The 19770-nt window shown below is 16.9% G+C and overlaps 1 protein-coding gene and 1 long non-coding RNA gene across 2 annotated transcripts in view; one reads left to right on the forward strand and one right to left on the reverse strand.

Annotated features, from left to right (window-relative positions):
• On the reverse strand, nt 1–13107 carry LOC113219424. The gene is made up of 2 exons (XR_003306553.1): nt 13018–13107; nt 1–131 (listed from the first exon to the last, which is right to left on the reverse strand). It is a non-coding gene; the product is annotated as an uncharacterized LOC113219424 (long non-coding RNA).
• The window catches only part of LOC100578586 (mediator of RNA polymerase II transcription subunit 15), a 24026-nt gene continuing 11211 nt past the window's right edge, over nt 6956–19770 (forward strand). The window contains exons 1-2 of the mRNA XM_003251791.3: nt 6956–6977; nt 12951–13139. Coding sequence (XP_003251839.1) covers nt 6971–6977; nt 12951–13139 — 196 coding nt within the window. The 5' untranslated portion in view covers nt 6956–6970. The remainder of the gene's footprint in view (nt 6978–12950; nt 13140–19770) is intronic.

The following is a 19770-nucleotide window of genomic DNA, read 5'->3' on the forward strand; positions in this document are numbered from 1 at the left end:
TTTTTTTTTTTGGGAAAGTATTGACTTTAAACTATGTTTTTTTGATGAAGCTTCTTTTTTACTGTATATTAGTATCTTATCCTTAATTGTGAGATTGAAGAAAGCCATTTCGGTGACAAGATTATATCGATCTGAAAAACATAGTACAGGATTTAAAGTTATTTTAAAATCATAATTTAAAATCATTATTGGATTCGTTGGATTTCAATTCTTCTTAACAGAATATTTATCTCACTCAATCATTGCGCATACAGTGTTTGTAAATACGCCGACTCGCAAAACATGTCCGTTCATTTCAACAAGATTCTTTTTACAATATATTTTATTAGACGTGAGAATAAAAAATTTCAAAAGAACTTCAAGTTACAAAAGATCTGTTCTTTTAAAAAATGAGAAAGTTTTATTAATATTTTAATTTATTTTATTTGCGTGATTTTTTTGCATAATTTTATTGTTTCTTTACGCATTAATGGAATTTTAAACAATCTAATATTAGTGAAACATAATATAAAAATATAATATAATATAAAAACATAATCGTATCTTATAATAATAAAAAATTATTTATCTTCTATTTCTCGGTTTAATCCACAGAACAAAATAATCCACAATCATTGCATTATTTAAGTCCAATTAAGCATGATTTTAAATATATACAAAAGAGGATATCTGAACTGAATGCTGTCACTCAAAGAATCACATAGAATTGGAAGACTAATTGTTTATATTGTAAGTTTTAAATGAACTAATAATGATTGATTCTAATTATTTGTATTTGACTGATTAACTAAATTTCGCGATTTCTGATTAAAAAATTATAATTTAATTTTTACAATGATCTTTCTGGCAATCTAAATGATTTTATCTACATTTGTATACATGTAGTTGAATTCTAACTGATCTAATCTTAATTCTAATCAATCTGATTTGAACTCTCTCTGACTTCTAACTGTCGATCTGATATGTATTAAATTTATAAACAAAGATTTGTTTGAGAAAAATTTGTTTTTTCCAATATTTTTCTGTTTTTATGACTAGCAGGCCTCCCTGAACAAATGAATAATATTTGCTGGAGGACTATTTTTGAAAGTCTGGTCGGCATGTATATCATATCATACTTAGTCTGATTAAACCAACTTTAGCACCACAGTTTCAAATACATGTGACTCAACGACGCATTGTTCTGATTCGAAGAGATTTGTGAGAGGGATGAGTTAATCTGCACTTGTTTGTCTTGGGATTTTTGTATACAGATCATCACCAAACAAAAAGTTTTCTTCAAGCTTGGGAATGTCACGAATTAGATACTGACTATTGGTTATTCGCATGTCCCACCGGAAACTGTAACCCTTCCACAATTGAATTAGAAAAGAATTTTTTCCGTATTGGAAAAAAAACACAATTATCTATCATTTCCAAATAGATCATGATCACGTCATAATAGAACCGTCGAATACGACAATTAGTTTGTGAACACATTGTGCTCTGACTGTCAGATATGATTACATGCCGCGATAGTGTGAGAAATCCTGCTCTTTAATAGATAAGCGCTTCGCTTGAATAACTTATATATAATCTATAACTAAAAATAGTTGTTACGATTAGTCGAAGAGTATTCGACAGTCATTAGTTTATATTCATCAAATTAGTACAATATTACTATTGCGAACGCGAACAATCTGCATTATATCTAAATTGTTCTATCAATCTGATCTGTATTCTATTTCAATTAAATTCTAATTATAATTTTTGAAAACTGTTAAAAATCTTGATTCTTTAATCATTATCTTTTGCAAAAATGCAAACTAAGAAAGAATTTAAAAAAAACAATGATTGTATTGAAGGATGATCCTTGATTATGGAATCAATCATAGCACGTGGGAGTTAATGCAATCGCTTCTGTGGTAATGCAAAAGTACTATCGATGCAAAACATTTGATATGTGTGACTTATGTATTGGCCATCAAAAGATAAAAAAATTGTACCTTAAATTTGTTAAATTTTTTATTATTAAAATCTAAATTGTTGAAATACTGAATTATCGAAAATGAAATTCAAGCTATCTGGTTGCTTTACAAATCAATTTTGATTTTTTTCCTTAAACATAATAATTATGCTTGTGTGTCTTTTTATGATCTTACAAATCAGAACAATTTTGATAGTATCATATTGTATATATCATGTTTATTGTGATGTTTATGATTAAAGAAACTATCATCAATAAATATGATATTTTAAAGAAAGAATGATTTTTCTGTAATTTTTGTATCATTCAACGATTTCTTTTTTCTTTTTTTTTCTTCTATAAGATAGTTATTTTTTCAAAGTGTATAAATATATTGAATACAATATGATCAAAGATCTTTTTATGAAATATACTTTATATTATAATATATATATATATATATATATATACTATTGAAGTATATATATATTATACTAATATATATATACTATAAATACAATTGCTAGCATTCATGGTTCTATTCTATAGATTAAAATAATAAATAGAAAATAAAAATACTTTCATCATTATAATATTTAATTATATTTGAATATTTAATATTCAATTATGTTTGATTTTAATATTATATTATTTATTTCTATATTATGCTAATATTAGATTTTTTTATTATTATAATATTATAATGTATGAAAAAACAAATAACTTATAATTAATTAATTTTACTCAAAATTAAACATTATGCAAATAAAATAAATTAAAATATAAATAAAATTTTTTTATCATTTTTCAGAATGATTATTAGAATATAATGCAACAATAAAAAAAATTGAAATTCAAGATCAAGAATAATATTGAAGGAATTCTTTTTTAATAAATTTTCTTCGATCCAAAAGCGTAAAACATATCTATGATAAATATAATATTTTTTTTCATTCTATAGACATATAATATATTCTATTATAATATAATATATTCCATTTAATTGAATAGAAAAAAATATTGCTTAAGCATATTTGAAATATTTATTATATTTTTTTTATTGAAAAAAAATTATATTGAATTATATTTTATTCTCGAATATTGAATAAATTCATTTGCTATTCAGAAAATAAATCGAATTTATTTGTTATATGATAAATGAATAATGAAAATTGTGATATAAAAAAACGAATGTAAAACAAACAATAAAAAATAAAATAGTTTGGAATAAGAAAATAAATAATAAATTATTATATTAAATTAAAAAATAACTCATTAAAAAATTAAATAAAATCAGTCATTTATTGAAAATTCAACTCAAGCTTTGAAATGTGTCTTATTTTTTTAAATATCTTTTATTTATTCCAGTATTCTTTCTTAGTATTGAATTAATTTTTTAAAGATTTGTATGCAATACTAAACTAAAAATCACCAAAAGTAATATAGATGAATTGTCAAATAAATTATCTATCAATCGTGATTGAATTTAATTTTTTTTTAATTTTTCTTTCGCATTGTCATATTTAGTACCAAATATTTTTGTTTAAATCTTTATTTTCGCGACCGAGAAATTGAATGAATATATCAATGAATACGTACATGATCTAGAATCTTTAACTATTGGTTATCTAAATTAGATCAGTAAAAAGATAGGATGTTTTTCTCACCTTGATGAACAGTAGTCAATTGATACAAGATTATACAAGACTATTTTCATAATGACTTATGACTTATATATATAATCATATCCGGCGGTAAAAACACAATAAAATCTTAACTTCAAATTTATATTAAATTTATAATAAAATGCAAAAAAAAAAAAATTAATGAAAAATTTCTAAATATTTATAGAAAATATTTATGAATTTAGAAAGTTCTTGAAACATATTATATATATATATATATATATATATACATATTACATATATTATAGTCAATGACATTGTGAATCCGCTGAATAATGATATTCTCAAGTCTAAAAAGAATTATTCGAAATCGGTATAAATGTTATACAAAGACATATATTGCTTAAAATTTGTTCTATGCATTTTTATTATAAATCTCATCAAATAAGATAATATTGATCCCAGAAACTGTTATAACTGGAACGTATCATCTTCAAAATCACGTTGCACTCTAATCAAAGTTAAAAAAAAGTGCCTTAAAAAATATTTAATTTCAAAAATTAAAATAATCTCAAATATTTTCAAAAATATTATTGTTCTTTAGTAATATTATCCTAAAGTGTTTAATTGAAGTCAGTGCTCGAAATAGGAAATAATAAATAATAGAAAAAAGTTTTCTCATATGGAAAGAATTTTCTTTCCCGAATAGGTAGATCATAAATCTTGGAAATATTATGGATTATCGATAATTAGTGATTATGACTTTTGAAAATTTAAAGTTTTACGATATTATTTAATTTTTGCTATTGAAATATATTTATTATATTTAATATTTAATTAAATATATTTTTTATATTTATATCAAATATTTATATAAAATATTTATTATAATGTAGAATTAATAATATTAAAACAATCTTCAGGGATTGCAATGAATATAAATAAATATATAAATAAATATATAAATAAATAAATAAGATTTACAATGGAGAAAATAGAATATTAGAACATATATTATCGATTTTATTAAATGTATCAATAATTTTTAAATATCCATATATCCATAATCATATCCAAATATCCATAACTTTGATCTTATATTCCTAAATATATATTCCTAAAATTAATTTGAATTAAAAATTGAAATTGTGATTTTTAAAATTTATTGTTAAGTTAACAAATTTTATAAAAATATTTTAACATTTCTGTGTCTGAATTAAAATTCAAAAAATTTAAAGTTTATCTTATTATTTTATTAGTTCCAATTAGTTTGTTATTTAGTAATGATTTATTAAATATTAATAATTATAAAATTTCAATATAAATTCAATATAATTCCACATATGAATTCATTTGAATTTTATTAATTTAATATATTTTGATGATTTTTGAAATTAATCAATGATTTGATGATGATTAATGATTAAATGAATTTAATGTGTGATTTGAATAGTTTGAATGAACGAATTTTAAATAATTTTAAATAATTCAATATGATTCAACAGTTATAATGATTAGATTTTTTTTTTCAATTTATAAAAAACTTTTTTTTCTATATTCATTTCAGCGAAGTGAAATTATTTAATGAAGTATGTAAATAACTAATGATATTACAGATTATGTGATATTCCTAAATCTAAAATTTTTCGATTTAGGAAAAAAATATCACATAAAAAATGAATTGTTTTCAGAAAAACCGATTCATTAATGTTTATTGTTAAATTCCCTCGAATATAAGATGATATTATTATTATGAATTAATTTAGCTGCTAAATTAAATCTCATCATATTCATATTCCAATCAAGTAAAATTATTCTAAAATTTTTAAAAGTGTTCTAAAAATAATATTTTAGAATAAAAATATTTTTCTCAAAAATAGTATTGTCCTCTTATCATCCTATATTCTTAAATGAATTTTTAGTTATTGAATATTGTTTATATTTCTTCTAGTCTATTCGATGTGGAAAAGAATTATCCAAATATTATGAAATATTATTTTAATATACATTTATATATCATGCAATTAATACTTTTATATAATAACCATATATCTTTTGTTTAAAAAATTGCAGGAGAATTTAACAATTTGAAAAATTCCACAGGTAAGAAAGTATAATAGAAAGTGTATGGTTGAGAGAAATGAAAAAAATGATAAAATAAAAAATAGAAAAATTATTGAATATTAAGAAGTCGGAAATGTTAATGTTAAAAAGAAAAAGATAAAAAAAAAATAAAAGGAGCGAAAATTTAATAAAACAAAGAAATTGAAATTAGGGATATTATAAAACGACAGAGAGAGAGAGAGAGAGAGAGAGAGAGAGAGAGAGAGAGAAATCAAGATGAAAGAAATTTTAATGAAAAAAAAATTCAAAAATAATATTAGAAATTTTTAGAAAATGGATAATGTTCTGATAACATGACAATTATCTGATAGAAATGATTTATTTGCAGAACTAAAATTTTCGGATGAAAGAAGAGGGAGAAAATACAAGAAAAATATATTTAGAACAATACATTTCAGAATATATAATATGAGATAAAAAGAAAAAAACTAAAAATCAAGATAGAAATGAGAGTAATACAATTAAAAAACAAAAATTTAAAGACAAAGAATATTGATAAATATTTGTATAAGAATATATGTATAAGGATATACATATATGTATAAGGAAGAATATAGATAAATATATGTAAAAAAAAAAGAAAATAAAATAGAAAAAGAAAAAAGAAAGAAAAGAAAATATATCAAGAAAAAATAGATATAGTCAATTGAAGATAAGGAAATATAGTGAAGATTTTAGAAGAAAAAGATAGACAAATATATAAAGTACAAGAAATTTTCGGCAAAATACAAAAATTCAGATATAATGGAAAATATAAATATATAAAAACAATAATCAAAGTATTTAGTGAAACACAAAATAAAAAAATAGCTAAAAATTTGCAGAAGTTAAATATAGAAATATAAAAGAAAAAAATATTAATTATTATAAATAGCAAGAAAAAAGAAGTTACAACATGAGTGAATGAGAATGAAAGGAACATTAAAGTATGTAATAGAGGAATATATGTTAGATAAATAGAAGATTATAGATGAAAAGAAAGAATAGAAGAAAGCAAAAAAATAGTAAAATGATTTAAGTATGTCGATAATAATGATGACAATAAAAAAAAACAGAATAAGGAAAATAAGAAAAATAGAAGAAAAGCAAATGCAAGATAAAAATATATGATTAAATAAATATAAATATAATATTGAAAAGCATTGAAAATAAAATTAAGCAATATGATATTTAAAAGCAAAATTAAAAAGTACAAAATAAATAATATATAATTGAATAATAGATAATATAAAATAAATCAAGATAGATTAAAATATACTGATAATTACATAGTAGTATGTTAAGTAAGTAAGTTAATATGGATCTATGATCTAATGTGATTTATAATTATTTTATGTAAGTATTTAGAATAATTTTAATATAAGTATTTAGAAGTATTTAGAAGTATTTTGAATAAAATAATCTTTTATAACAAAACGATTTTATGCTTTTCTGATTTAAGTTTGGATATAGTTTATGAAGTTTATAGTTTCTGAAATTTAAATATATGTCTAAGTAAACATATTTTTTGATTATTTTTATTGATTATTTTTAATTAGGAATTTTTAAGATTATATAGTAATGTTTGATATAATTATAAATATTTTGAATTACAATTAAATATTTTGAGTTGATTATAATTCTTAGGCTTAGGCAGAAAAGGATGATTATATTGTTCGAATTCATATATTCGAATTCGTTTTCATAAAATATTCTTGTACTTTAATTATAAATCTTGTAATTAGATTTTAAGAATTGAAAGTCTGTTTATAGAAAATTTATTTATAGATAATCATAGCAAACATAACTGTAGTTTTAAAACTGTCATTGTTTAAATCAAAGAGAATGTAAAGTATTACTGATAAATAATAAACTGAAGAGATAACTATACTTTGTTGTAGATTGTGATTGTTGTAGATTTACAATTGTGAATGTTGACGATAGTTGTATTTATCGAAATTTTGAATTTTTATTTTTAAATATATTTCAAAATTTATATATATATATATAAAATATATAAGATTTTTATATAACTTGGAAATTTTATATAATTTTAATAAAAAATTTTAAAAAAGTTATCTAATTACATAATGAACATTTTTTCGAAATTAATTTGCAATGAGCAATACGGTTATATTTTTTTTGTTGTTCTTCATTTATCTTCATATATTCTTCATATATGAATTTTGATACAGTATAATTTTATGATACAGTATAATTTAGTCTGAAACCAAATTGTGATTTCAAAATAATACTATGATGAAACAGAATTTAATTATGTTGTTTTTTTTATTAATTTTGTTAATATTGAGAAAGAGCTAAATGATTTCTAATTGTTTAATCAAGTATTGTTATTAATTATAATTTGTAATTATATTTGTTTATTATTAATTTATTGGTTCTTTTGGACGTTGATTTCCATTTTAGTTGAATATGTTTTTATCATATCTATTATAAATTTTTTTTTCTTCAAATTATTTCGCAAGATTTTTAATAATTTTGCCTAGTGAACAATTATTTTTGACAAAATAAAAATTAATATTGACTTTATTATTGTTGATTGTTAATTTCTTTCTTTTTCTTAGAAATATTATTGTTTTGTTGTCTGAGATCTTTTTATAAAACAAATATCTCTATTATAAAATTTACAGTAATTTAGATTATTTATAATTTTCAAATTATTTTTATTTTATATTTTTTATTTATAATTTTTTTGGAATAGCTAAAATAAGCTTTTTTATCACAAATATTATTATCATACTTTCATTAGTTGATTATATTCTTTAGAAGATATACTAATCAATTCTGTAATATAATGATGAGAATAATGAGAGTAAGATTGGTATTTCCTTTTAATTAATATTTGTTTCTATTTGTTCTTGGACATGAAGATTCTGATACTAGAATAATGTACTATATTTATATATTGTAGAGAAAACAGATTAAATCATTGCTTCTATTATTTTCAATATTCATGATTTTATCAATGTTCATTCAGAATATATTTCAAAATTGGAGCATATTTGTATTATAAATTTTTTTAATTCAATTAATATTTCGAATTTTGTTTCTATATTTATAAATTTCGTTGCTTTCGAAATAAGTTTAAAATAATTCGAATTATAATCAGAAAATATAATTAAAATATTAATCCTAAAAAAATTCTTCAATTAAAAAATCATTTAATCAATTTGAAAAATTGGGTGACTAGAATACATATTAAAAAAATTATTAAATTTTAAATAAAAATTTGTTAATATTTATTTATAAATAATAATATATATTATTATTTATTTGAAAATAAATAAGTTTTTTATAAAACTAGGATTATTAAGGAGGATTATTATTAGGATAATATTGAAAAAATTTAATTATCCAACCTGATTTATATTTTAGTTTGGATTATTTTATTATATTAATTAATACATTTTGTTTCTTAAATTCGTTTGTTTGATTTTTTTTATATAATTTTACTTATTTTTATTATACTTTTTACTATATTTCATTGAAGTAGATAACTGTAAAATATACAAATAATAAATTTTATTTATATCATTTTACTTCACATATATATAAATTAGGTAGAAAAATAATATCAAATTAAAATTGAAATATTAAATTTATTTTAAAATATTATTGATATTTTATTTTATATTTCTATAGATAAATTTCATTGTATAATGAAAAACTTAACTTTATTTAATTTTCTGTTTAATTTAAGCTATGAAATTTTTATAAGTTAAATGCAATCCACAATAATAAATAAAAAAATATAATAATAATAATTATAATAATAAATAATTAAATCATTAATTTTAATATTGTTATTTTTATCATTAATTATTTAATATTTTATTTTTAAATTATATTATTATTTATTTATAATTATTATTTATAATTATAATAATATATATATTATAAATATATTATAAATAATTATACTATAATTATTAAAAATAATAAATATATTATACTTATCATATAATTATTTTTAATTTTAATATTAATTTTCTATTGATTATATATGATTATATCTAATATTTATTGAATTATATTATTGCAAAAATAATTTATTATATTAACCAGAAACATATTCTAATAAATAGAAAAAAAAATATTCATATGTTTTCATATTATTATTATATTCATTATATTCATATTATTATTTCTCTTATAATATATATATAATATATAATAATATATATAATATATAATATATAATATATATATATTATAAGAGAAATAATAATATGAATATAATGAATATATATATCTACTATACTATACTATGAATATATATATCTAATATATATATATATATATATATATATATATATCTACATATATTTAATAATTATTAAAGTATTTCACTTATATAATAATTAATATTAATATATATTATATAATAATAATAATATAATATAATAATAATATTAATATATTTATTATGCAATAATAATTAATTATATATAATAAGCTAATATTTTTAATAATAATTAATTATAATTTATTAAATTTTATTAATAAATTAAATATTATTTTTATTTGATAAGTATAAATATAAATATATATTGATAAGTATATATTTATATGAAAATTACAAAATAATAAAGAATTGTATCAAATATATATTATAACGAACATATTTTACATAAATTATATAAATTGATTTGATTTTAAATTTTAAGTTTTTAATAAAATTACGAAATAAAATGACATGAATAAAAAAAAAAGTTAATTTTTTTTGTAACTTTTTTTTGAAAGCTTAATATATATATTAATTATTTTTAGTTTAATGTGATAGGTATTTTGGAAGATTTTAATGAATTAGTATGGAATAAAATTTAATTTTTCTTAGAAAATTATTAGATCATATAACAAAACATTGCAAGCGAATACCACTCTATATACATGTATACGCCTATTTCTTCTGACCGATTACCTTTCCCACGGCAGCTACAAGAACACAACCGCGTTTATATTAGTCGTGCGCATTTAGTCACAAGCAACACATACAAATAAAGTTAACATACGATTCACTATGAGAAATTCTCATTGCGAGGGCGATTGTCTGTTGCAATCGTAAAACATCGGCACTGATCCAGTTTGAAAATCAAATGTGTAAATCTCTTTGTGTGTGATTATCATCGATGAAACAATTTTTATTATAATATGAGCACGGATATTTGTTTCCATTGAACCAACATGTCCTATTTAATTTGATGGATTTATAATAAAAATATATTAAAAATATACTATTAGCTAAAAATATACTATTACTATTATTTTTCCGAACTTAATTGTAATAAATTCTATAAATAAAAAATATTTTTTTAATATTTTATGCATTTTCTTATTTATTTATTGTAATATAATATTTTATGAAAACAAAAATAGTTTAAGTTTATTATCAGATTAACTTTATATGTACTTTAATAAGATTAATTGCTAATATATAATTTTTTTTTGAAAATTTTTTAATATAATTTTAATATAATTTAAAAAATTTTTAATATATAAACTAATATTAATATTAAAGGAAATAATGATTTATTTTCATTTTTGAAAAATTTTTTCTTTATTAATTATTTTCTTAAACAACATTATTATTTAATTATATTGATTTTATATAAATATAAATAATTATATTATTTCGTATAATTTTTTATTTCATTTGATAAATATATTGATATATTTATATTATTTATAAAATTAAAATTATACGATAAATTATGATCGTATACTATAAATTATTATATATACTATTATTAAGTGTTATTAAAAAATGCTATTATTTGATTATTGTTTTGGTTGTTTTCATTTATTATTATTATTGTTTACATCTTTATAATATAATATACAAAAATAAGTAATATGTATATTTTATATTAATATATTATGATGCTACTTAATTAATTTAACAAAAATTTATTTTGTCAATAATAAATGTATAAATGATTCAAATAATAAATATCTTAATATTATAAATGTTTATAAACTCTTTAATTTTTAAACAAAAGTTATAATTATAATTATATTAGTTATAGTTATAATTATATGTATATATAAATGTAATAGAAACTTTACTATATATATAAATAATTTATGTTGTTTATAAATTTAAGTGTATATGTAATAAATATTAAATTTATGTTCTATTATATTATATTTATTATCCATTATTATTCATTATTTATTGTAACTTTATTTATTTCTTTCTATTCGAATTTAACCATATTTTCAAAAGTGGTCCAAGTTATATGATTTCCTCTCGAATTTCTTACATTCACTACAGTCAGTATTGCGCTCACTTAAACATATGGAACGTCGCGTCGTGCTTTTCTTCCGATCAAATTTGTTATGTACTATTGTACTATTGTATATGTTATGTACTACAATATATCTTTTATTTTATATATTTTGCATTTTTTTGCGAATTATTTTTCAAAAAGAATTTAATCAAAAAATTTCTATAATTACAATTATATATAAAAATAATAAATGAATGAAAAAGAATTGCTTGTTATTTATCCAAATAATTTAAATTTTTATAAAAATAAATTTTATTTCAAATGAAAAATTAATAATTAAATATTAATCAATATTTTAAAAATATTAAATAATAATATTTAATTTATAATTTTTATTCAATTATGATATATGTACGATATATATAATATATGAAAAATTATTAAATTTAACTATTTTTAATCATTGTATGTATACTACTACTAAATTTTAATGTTTTGTAATGTAATATAATTTTTATTCTATAATTTATTTTGTATTTATATTAAAAATTTATTTTATCACTATATATTAAATAATTAAACTTGTTTTTTTATTTATTATTGTGGAAAAAATTAATTATTTAAATGAAAAATATAATATATTATTAATATATATAAATATATTATCTAATATATAATTATTAATTTAAAATTAATTGAAAAATATTTCATTATGCAATTATCTTTTGATATTACTATTATTTATATATTAATGGATAATTTATATATATAATATAATATATAATTTATATAAACATTCAATAATATTTAATATTTACAATGTGATGAATTTATTAAAAATTTTCTTAATTACAAAATTTTTATCAATATTTATATCTATCTAATCTATCTTCCAATTTTATTTTCTAAATAGCAATATATTTTCTAAATATAAAATAATTAATTAATATGGACAATTCTTCCGTGAATCAGTAAAATGAATAACATGTTAGTAAAATTGATATATATTGTCTTTGTTTTCTGCAGTTTACAGTCGCGATATACACTTCGTCTATAGAAACAGTTTGTCGCGGAAAAGTGGTAACAACCCCACCTGGTTTATCGGGTGCGGCCTTTCCCCTTCGTCTATAAAGCCACTAGAAATCCACTTCTACCGAACATTCACTCGGCGCTTCGTCACTTATTTGTTCACCATGTGGCTGCTTATCCTCGCAGGTGAGTGTGCCGCTATATAATACTTTTCATGGAACAAAAATGAATATTTTTTGGTGTTCATTTTGACTTGTGATTATTATAATATTTTTGTGAAAATCAATTTAAAACTTGACTAAAAAAAAAAAGAGAACAAAAAAAGCAGTGTATACGTGCAACAAAATTAATACTTTATTATATGAAATTTTATGATTCAAATGAATATAAATTTGTTGGATATATATACATATACACAAATTTATTGGATACATACATACATATATACAAGTGCATTTGACATTTTGACATGTGAAAAATATTTTTCTTTAAAAAACATTTATCAAAATAACTGATTTAAATTTTTTTTAAAATTTTTTATTATATATATAGAATATATAATATATTTAAATATTTTTAAATTATAATACAAAAAATGTGTAAAAGTGAATATAAAAAGACTAGATTTTATATAAATTTTATATAAATTAACGGTATTTTATTTTTATTTTATTTTTTATATTATTTCTCATTATGTTCAAAAATATTTTTAAGAAAAAATAGAAGATTATAATATTATTTATAAATATATTTTTTTAATGGTTTGGCTTTTTTATTCATATATTACTATTTAACATTTATGTTTTTTAAATATTTTGGATCAAATATATCGAATTAAATATATTATATAAATAAATAAATATTAAATAATTATAATGAGAACTTTTTAAAAAATATGATAAGCATGCAGCAATACTTTCCTCAATCCTTTGAATATTTTTTGTTCACATACAATATTGCATTTGTAGTAAAAATTTGCTTCTTGAATAACTTGATTTACTTTCGCATTTTAATTTATATTAATATACACATATAAGTTTTTCTAAATATTAAAAGCATTATATCCTTCATTTTTGCTTTAAAATAATTTGTATAAATAAAAATTTTACTATATATTATTTTATTTGTAAAATTATTAGTTCTTTATATAATAAAAAAAATAATTGAAGAAGAATAAAAAAAAAAAGATTAGAAAAAAAGAAAAACTATAAAGAAAGAAAATATAAATGATTTCACGAATTATAATGTTACTATATTTTTTAATATATAATTATTAATAAATTTTATTATGATTATGAAAATATATGAACTAAGGTATAATTGTAATTAGATAATAATAGTAAATAATAGATTATATCTATTTTCTATCTCAACAATATTTACATATTTAAAAAAAATTGATTTATCACTATTATGATTATAAATATTTTTATTTATATACTTTTTTTTATAATTATTATATTATTATAGCAAATTTTATCGTACATGAATATACATACTTTCTCTGTCGATTGTAATATAATAATTACTCAGCGATAATGAAATATGTTGTGGGAACAATTCAAAAAAGATGACATTATTGTTATACATGTGAATTTAATTAATGAGATCCAACGCATGTGAAAAATTTTTTTTCGTAATTATGAAACATATTTTTAATGTAAATTTTAGATTGTATACTTATTATAATTAATAATTATATATTAATTATAATAAATTATAATAATATATAATATATAATTATAATTAATTATAATATGTTAATATACATATACATACAATTTTTTACTTTTTTTAAAATTGTAATAAATATATATTTGATGAATATATTTTATTCAAAACTTAATATAAAATTAAAACAGATCTCTTAAGATATATATATATATATATATATATATATATATATATATATATATATATATATATATATTTTATAATATATAATATTATATAATAAACATTCTAAAATTTTTGAAGAAAAATATAAATATAATTTTAAAAAAAAGGAAAAATGAAAATAATATTTAGTATAGAAAATATCATTTCATCGAAATATAAAAATTCTATCATTTACTTTCACATTGAAATTGTTAATCATGTGAAAACACATAGTAATATTTTTCAAGTCGTTATTAACTCGTAAATATCTACGAAGTTATCAATCAAAATGACACTTTCTATTTCAGTCATTATATGTGAAATTAAATTAAAAAATTTAATAATAAATTAAATAATTTTATTTTATTTTGTTTAATCTTGTTTTATTTAATAATTTTTATATTCTTTACTATTATCATATAATATTATAATATAAATATTAAATATATAATAATATGAAATAACATATATTTTATAACAGAATTAATAGAAATTTAAAAAATAATAATATAATTCAAATTAAATATAAATATTTTATATCTATCCACATAAATTTAATTGAATTTAAAATTAAAATCAAGTTAAAATATTATGTATTTGTTTAACTTTTTTTTCTCAGTAATATTGTATAAAAATGATAATTTATTATAATATAATTTATTGAGTTAAAAAAGATAAAGAAATAAACAATATTTTTGAAATGAAGAAATAAAAATTAATATATATATTTTATATATAAAAATAATAATATTTCACATATAAAATTATATAATGCATATGCATAAAAATTTAGTGAAAGAAATTACAATTGTTATTGAATTTTCATTGTTAATAAAAAGTTAATTAGAAGAAATTTTAGTATTAATTTAATATTACTTCTCAAATTTTTAAAAATAATATAGATGAATATAATATAGATTAAATGAATGTTATTTTTTTTTATATATATATTACTATATACTGTATTTTTAAAATTTTGTCGCATATATAAGAAATCGAAAAATTGTAAAGAAATTTATAAAACACAAGAAAATTATATAAAACTATAGAAATTATAAAAAATAAATAGTTTTTAATTTTTTAAATAATAATAATAATAATTTAATAATAATAATAATTATATACATCTTTTTATATAAATAAAAATAGATTAAGTGTTTTTTATCATGAAAAGAATTAATTCTGTGAGTAAAGCTATATCCTAGAAATATTTATTATTTCTTCAAAATCATTATGCAAAAAAAAAAAGAGAAGAAAAAGAAAACAGCATTATCTTTTTATTTGATTTATTTAAATATTAATAATTTATAATAATATTTTTTTATTCCATATGCATATATTCAAATACATAGAATTATATACGGAAAAATTTTAAAATGATTGTACAAAATCTATATCGGAAAATAAATGAGCATGCATATATATATATATATAAATATATATATATATATATATATATATATATGCATATTATATGATATTATCTTTGTAAAGAATAAGTTGTCGATTCCACTAGGTAGATTTAAAAAAGAGATAATTTTAATTTCATTTTAATTAAACATTTCAAATTTCTTTAAGTACATTATTTCTTTTAGTATTATTTTACAAAATATTATATTATAATATATATTAAATATTTATTATTATAATAAATTCATTAATTCAGTCAAAATTGTTAATTCAATTAATATAATTGAAAATATAGTCTAAATTTGTTTAATATATTTTTATTTATATTACAGAATTAATGTTTATAAAATATGTAAATTATATATATATATATATATATATATATATATATATATATTTGAATATTATAAATGTAAGCGATCAGTATTATTATTAAAATTTTATATAGAGAATATAGAAACTCAAAATGTTAATTAAATAAGATTTGTTAACCGGAAGTTGTTACTTAATTGTCTCTCAGTTGAAGACATTCGGCTTATTACTCAACGCGAGCAAATTACTCGCATCCGTGTAATTTCTTGCGCAATGACAAAGGAAAACAAGATCCAATGTTTAGGTTTCTTTTTTCTTTCTTAATTAAACAATTTTCCAGGGAAAACATAAAGATCGATCTTAATTCTATACAAACTGTGAAAACAGTTTGTTAATCTTTTCCCAACCTAGATTCTACTTTTGAATATGCTCATAAGTTTATATAAAATAATTAATAAATAAAAACAAAAGCAAAATTAAAATTTACAATTTAATTTATATTATACGTCTTTAAATTATTAAATTATTAAATAAATGATAATCAAATTTATTTTTTTTTAATATTAATTTATCTATAGAAAAATAATATATTTATTTTACACAATGATTATATTTAGATAATTATATATTATTAATTTCAATTATTTATATTATTATTAATTTATTAAAAATATTAATTTGTTTATTTATAAAATTTTTATATATAAAAAATTTACAAATTATTTTTATTGAATAATTTTATATTTGATATTAAGTGTAATTTTCTAATTTTTAAACTGTATCGTACATTGTCCTTGTGTGTCGATATGCAGAGAAAGTTGATTGTAAAAACTGATATTTCTAGAAGTGAAAAGACATATATTTTCTTGTATCTTGATTTGGTAAAAAATAAATTATAAATTAATTTTATTCTAATTTCATTTTGGATTTATATTATATATAATAATGTATGCTAAGCTTGTAAAAAATATTATGATTTAAATGCTTATGTCATATTTAGGAAAATGCTATTACAAAAATTAAAACATAAATATGAAATGATATGTGCTATTTATTATTAATAATTTTATTAAAATATCGAAACAGATTGTTTATTGCGAAGAATTTTAAATTTATATTTAATATATTTAATATGTAATTTTGCAATTTAAAAATATTTAGAATTAAATATGTATTAAAATTAAATGTTTAATAGATAAAAAAGATTTTTTTCATTATACTCAAGCATTCGTCTGATTGATAATTACAATAAATTTTATATGAAACTATTTATTAATTTTGTAAAATATGTATGCATCACATCATTTGGATTTAAATTAGTTAATGAAATTATTTTATAAAATTTAAATTTATGTTTCATTTGATAATAAATTGTTTTAAATGCTAATGTTAATCACTTATTTATTTTTGTTTAAATTGATTGTTTTTCACAAATTAATTAAATAAATCAATTTATCTAAATAAACTAAATAAATTAAATTAAATTGTATCCTACTAAAATAGATTAAATTAGATTACATTAGATCAGATTAGATTAAAATTAGTTTAGAAAATGAAAAATCTCAGAAATCTGAATTTTTTGATTAAATTTTAAAAATATCAATTATATATATATATTAATATATATAATATTATAATTATATATGTATATATAATAATAATATAATAATATTAATTATATGATAATTTAATATAATATATATTTTAATAAGTAAATTTTTTCAATAAATAAAATACAAAATTTAAATAAAAACATGAAAATTATTTATATATAATTTATATCTATAATATTATTATTTTATTTTTAAGTAATATATTTTACTTAATTATTAATAATATTAATATTATATATATATATATATATATATATAATATTATATAACATGTACATATTAAGAATTTACTATTTTATAATTTAATGTGATAATTATTACATATGTACAATGTTATGTTATGTTAATTGTAAGTATAAACTTATAATAAAAGCAAGTATAAATAACGTAAGTATAAACAAATATACAAATATTTATAGAAAAAAAATATACACATATATATATTTATTATTTTATATATATATTATTTATTACTATATATATATCTTTTTTTATAAATATAATATATTTTTTTTATTATGAAATTATTTTATTAATGAAATTATTCTTTTATATTAAATTTTATATATTATGTAAAAGATATTTTTTAAATATGCTATTTAATATTTATTGTATTTAAAACAATAAAATAAATTCATTTTATTCTGGATTTCATTTATCAATTTTAAACATTCCATTTCGTAATATCATAAAATAATCTGAAACTTATCTAGTGTATTATAATATATTTATCAATGTAAATTTACTGTAAAAATTATTTTATTTTAAATTAGTAGTTAATTCAATATAATAAAGAAATTGGATTAAATAAGAAGTTAGTATATAATATTAATATGAAATGATATTTATTTTAAATATCTATTCTAATATTCTATAGAATCTTATTGAAAATATTCATAACACATTTTTTGATTAAAAATATGAAATTATCAAAAAAATTTAAATTAGAAGCATTTAAAAAAAATTAAAAAATATAATAAAATTTTCAATTTTTTTATTATTTGAGATGAATGAAAAAAAAATACAAGAATTTTTCAATGAGAAAATAATTATATAAATGATATATTATAGATGATATTTTTATTTATTTAACAGTTCTATTTATTATTTATGTTATTAATATTATATCATTTTAAATATGATAAATCAATTATTAGATAAAATAATCAATTTTTATATATTGAGATTGTCTCAGATTGTCACTATACTTCACTATATTTATTTATATTATATTAAAAAAATAGAATTAAATAGAATTTATATAAAGTTTAAATTAAAATTTTAATTAAAATTTATTTAATAAATAAATTATGAAATCTATTATAATAAATATTATAATAAATACAATATTGGACTTCAACCGATTGTTAATCAAATTAATTATTATAATAGAAAAAAATTATCAAAACTAATATATTTTATAAAAACAGCAAATAATTTTATTCATTAATACATATATATTTTCCTATATATTATCTTAAAAATATTTGTTAATATAATACATATAATCCTATATACAAATAGCTAAAATTGTACTATTGCGATTTATAATTTAATATGTACTAAATTAAATATTTTTAATTATAGTTATATTATATTATAAA

This window comes from Apis mellifera, linkage group LG2 (genome assembly GCF_003254395.2).
Source record: "Apis mellifera strain DH4 linkage group LG2, Amel_HAv3.1, whole genome shotgun sequence".
NCBI lineage: Eukaryota > Metazoa > Arthropoda > Insecta > Hymenoptera > Apidae > Apis > Apis mellifera.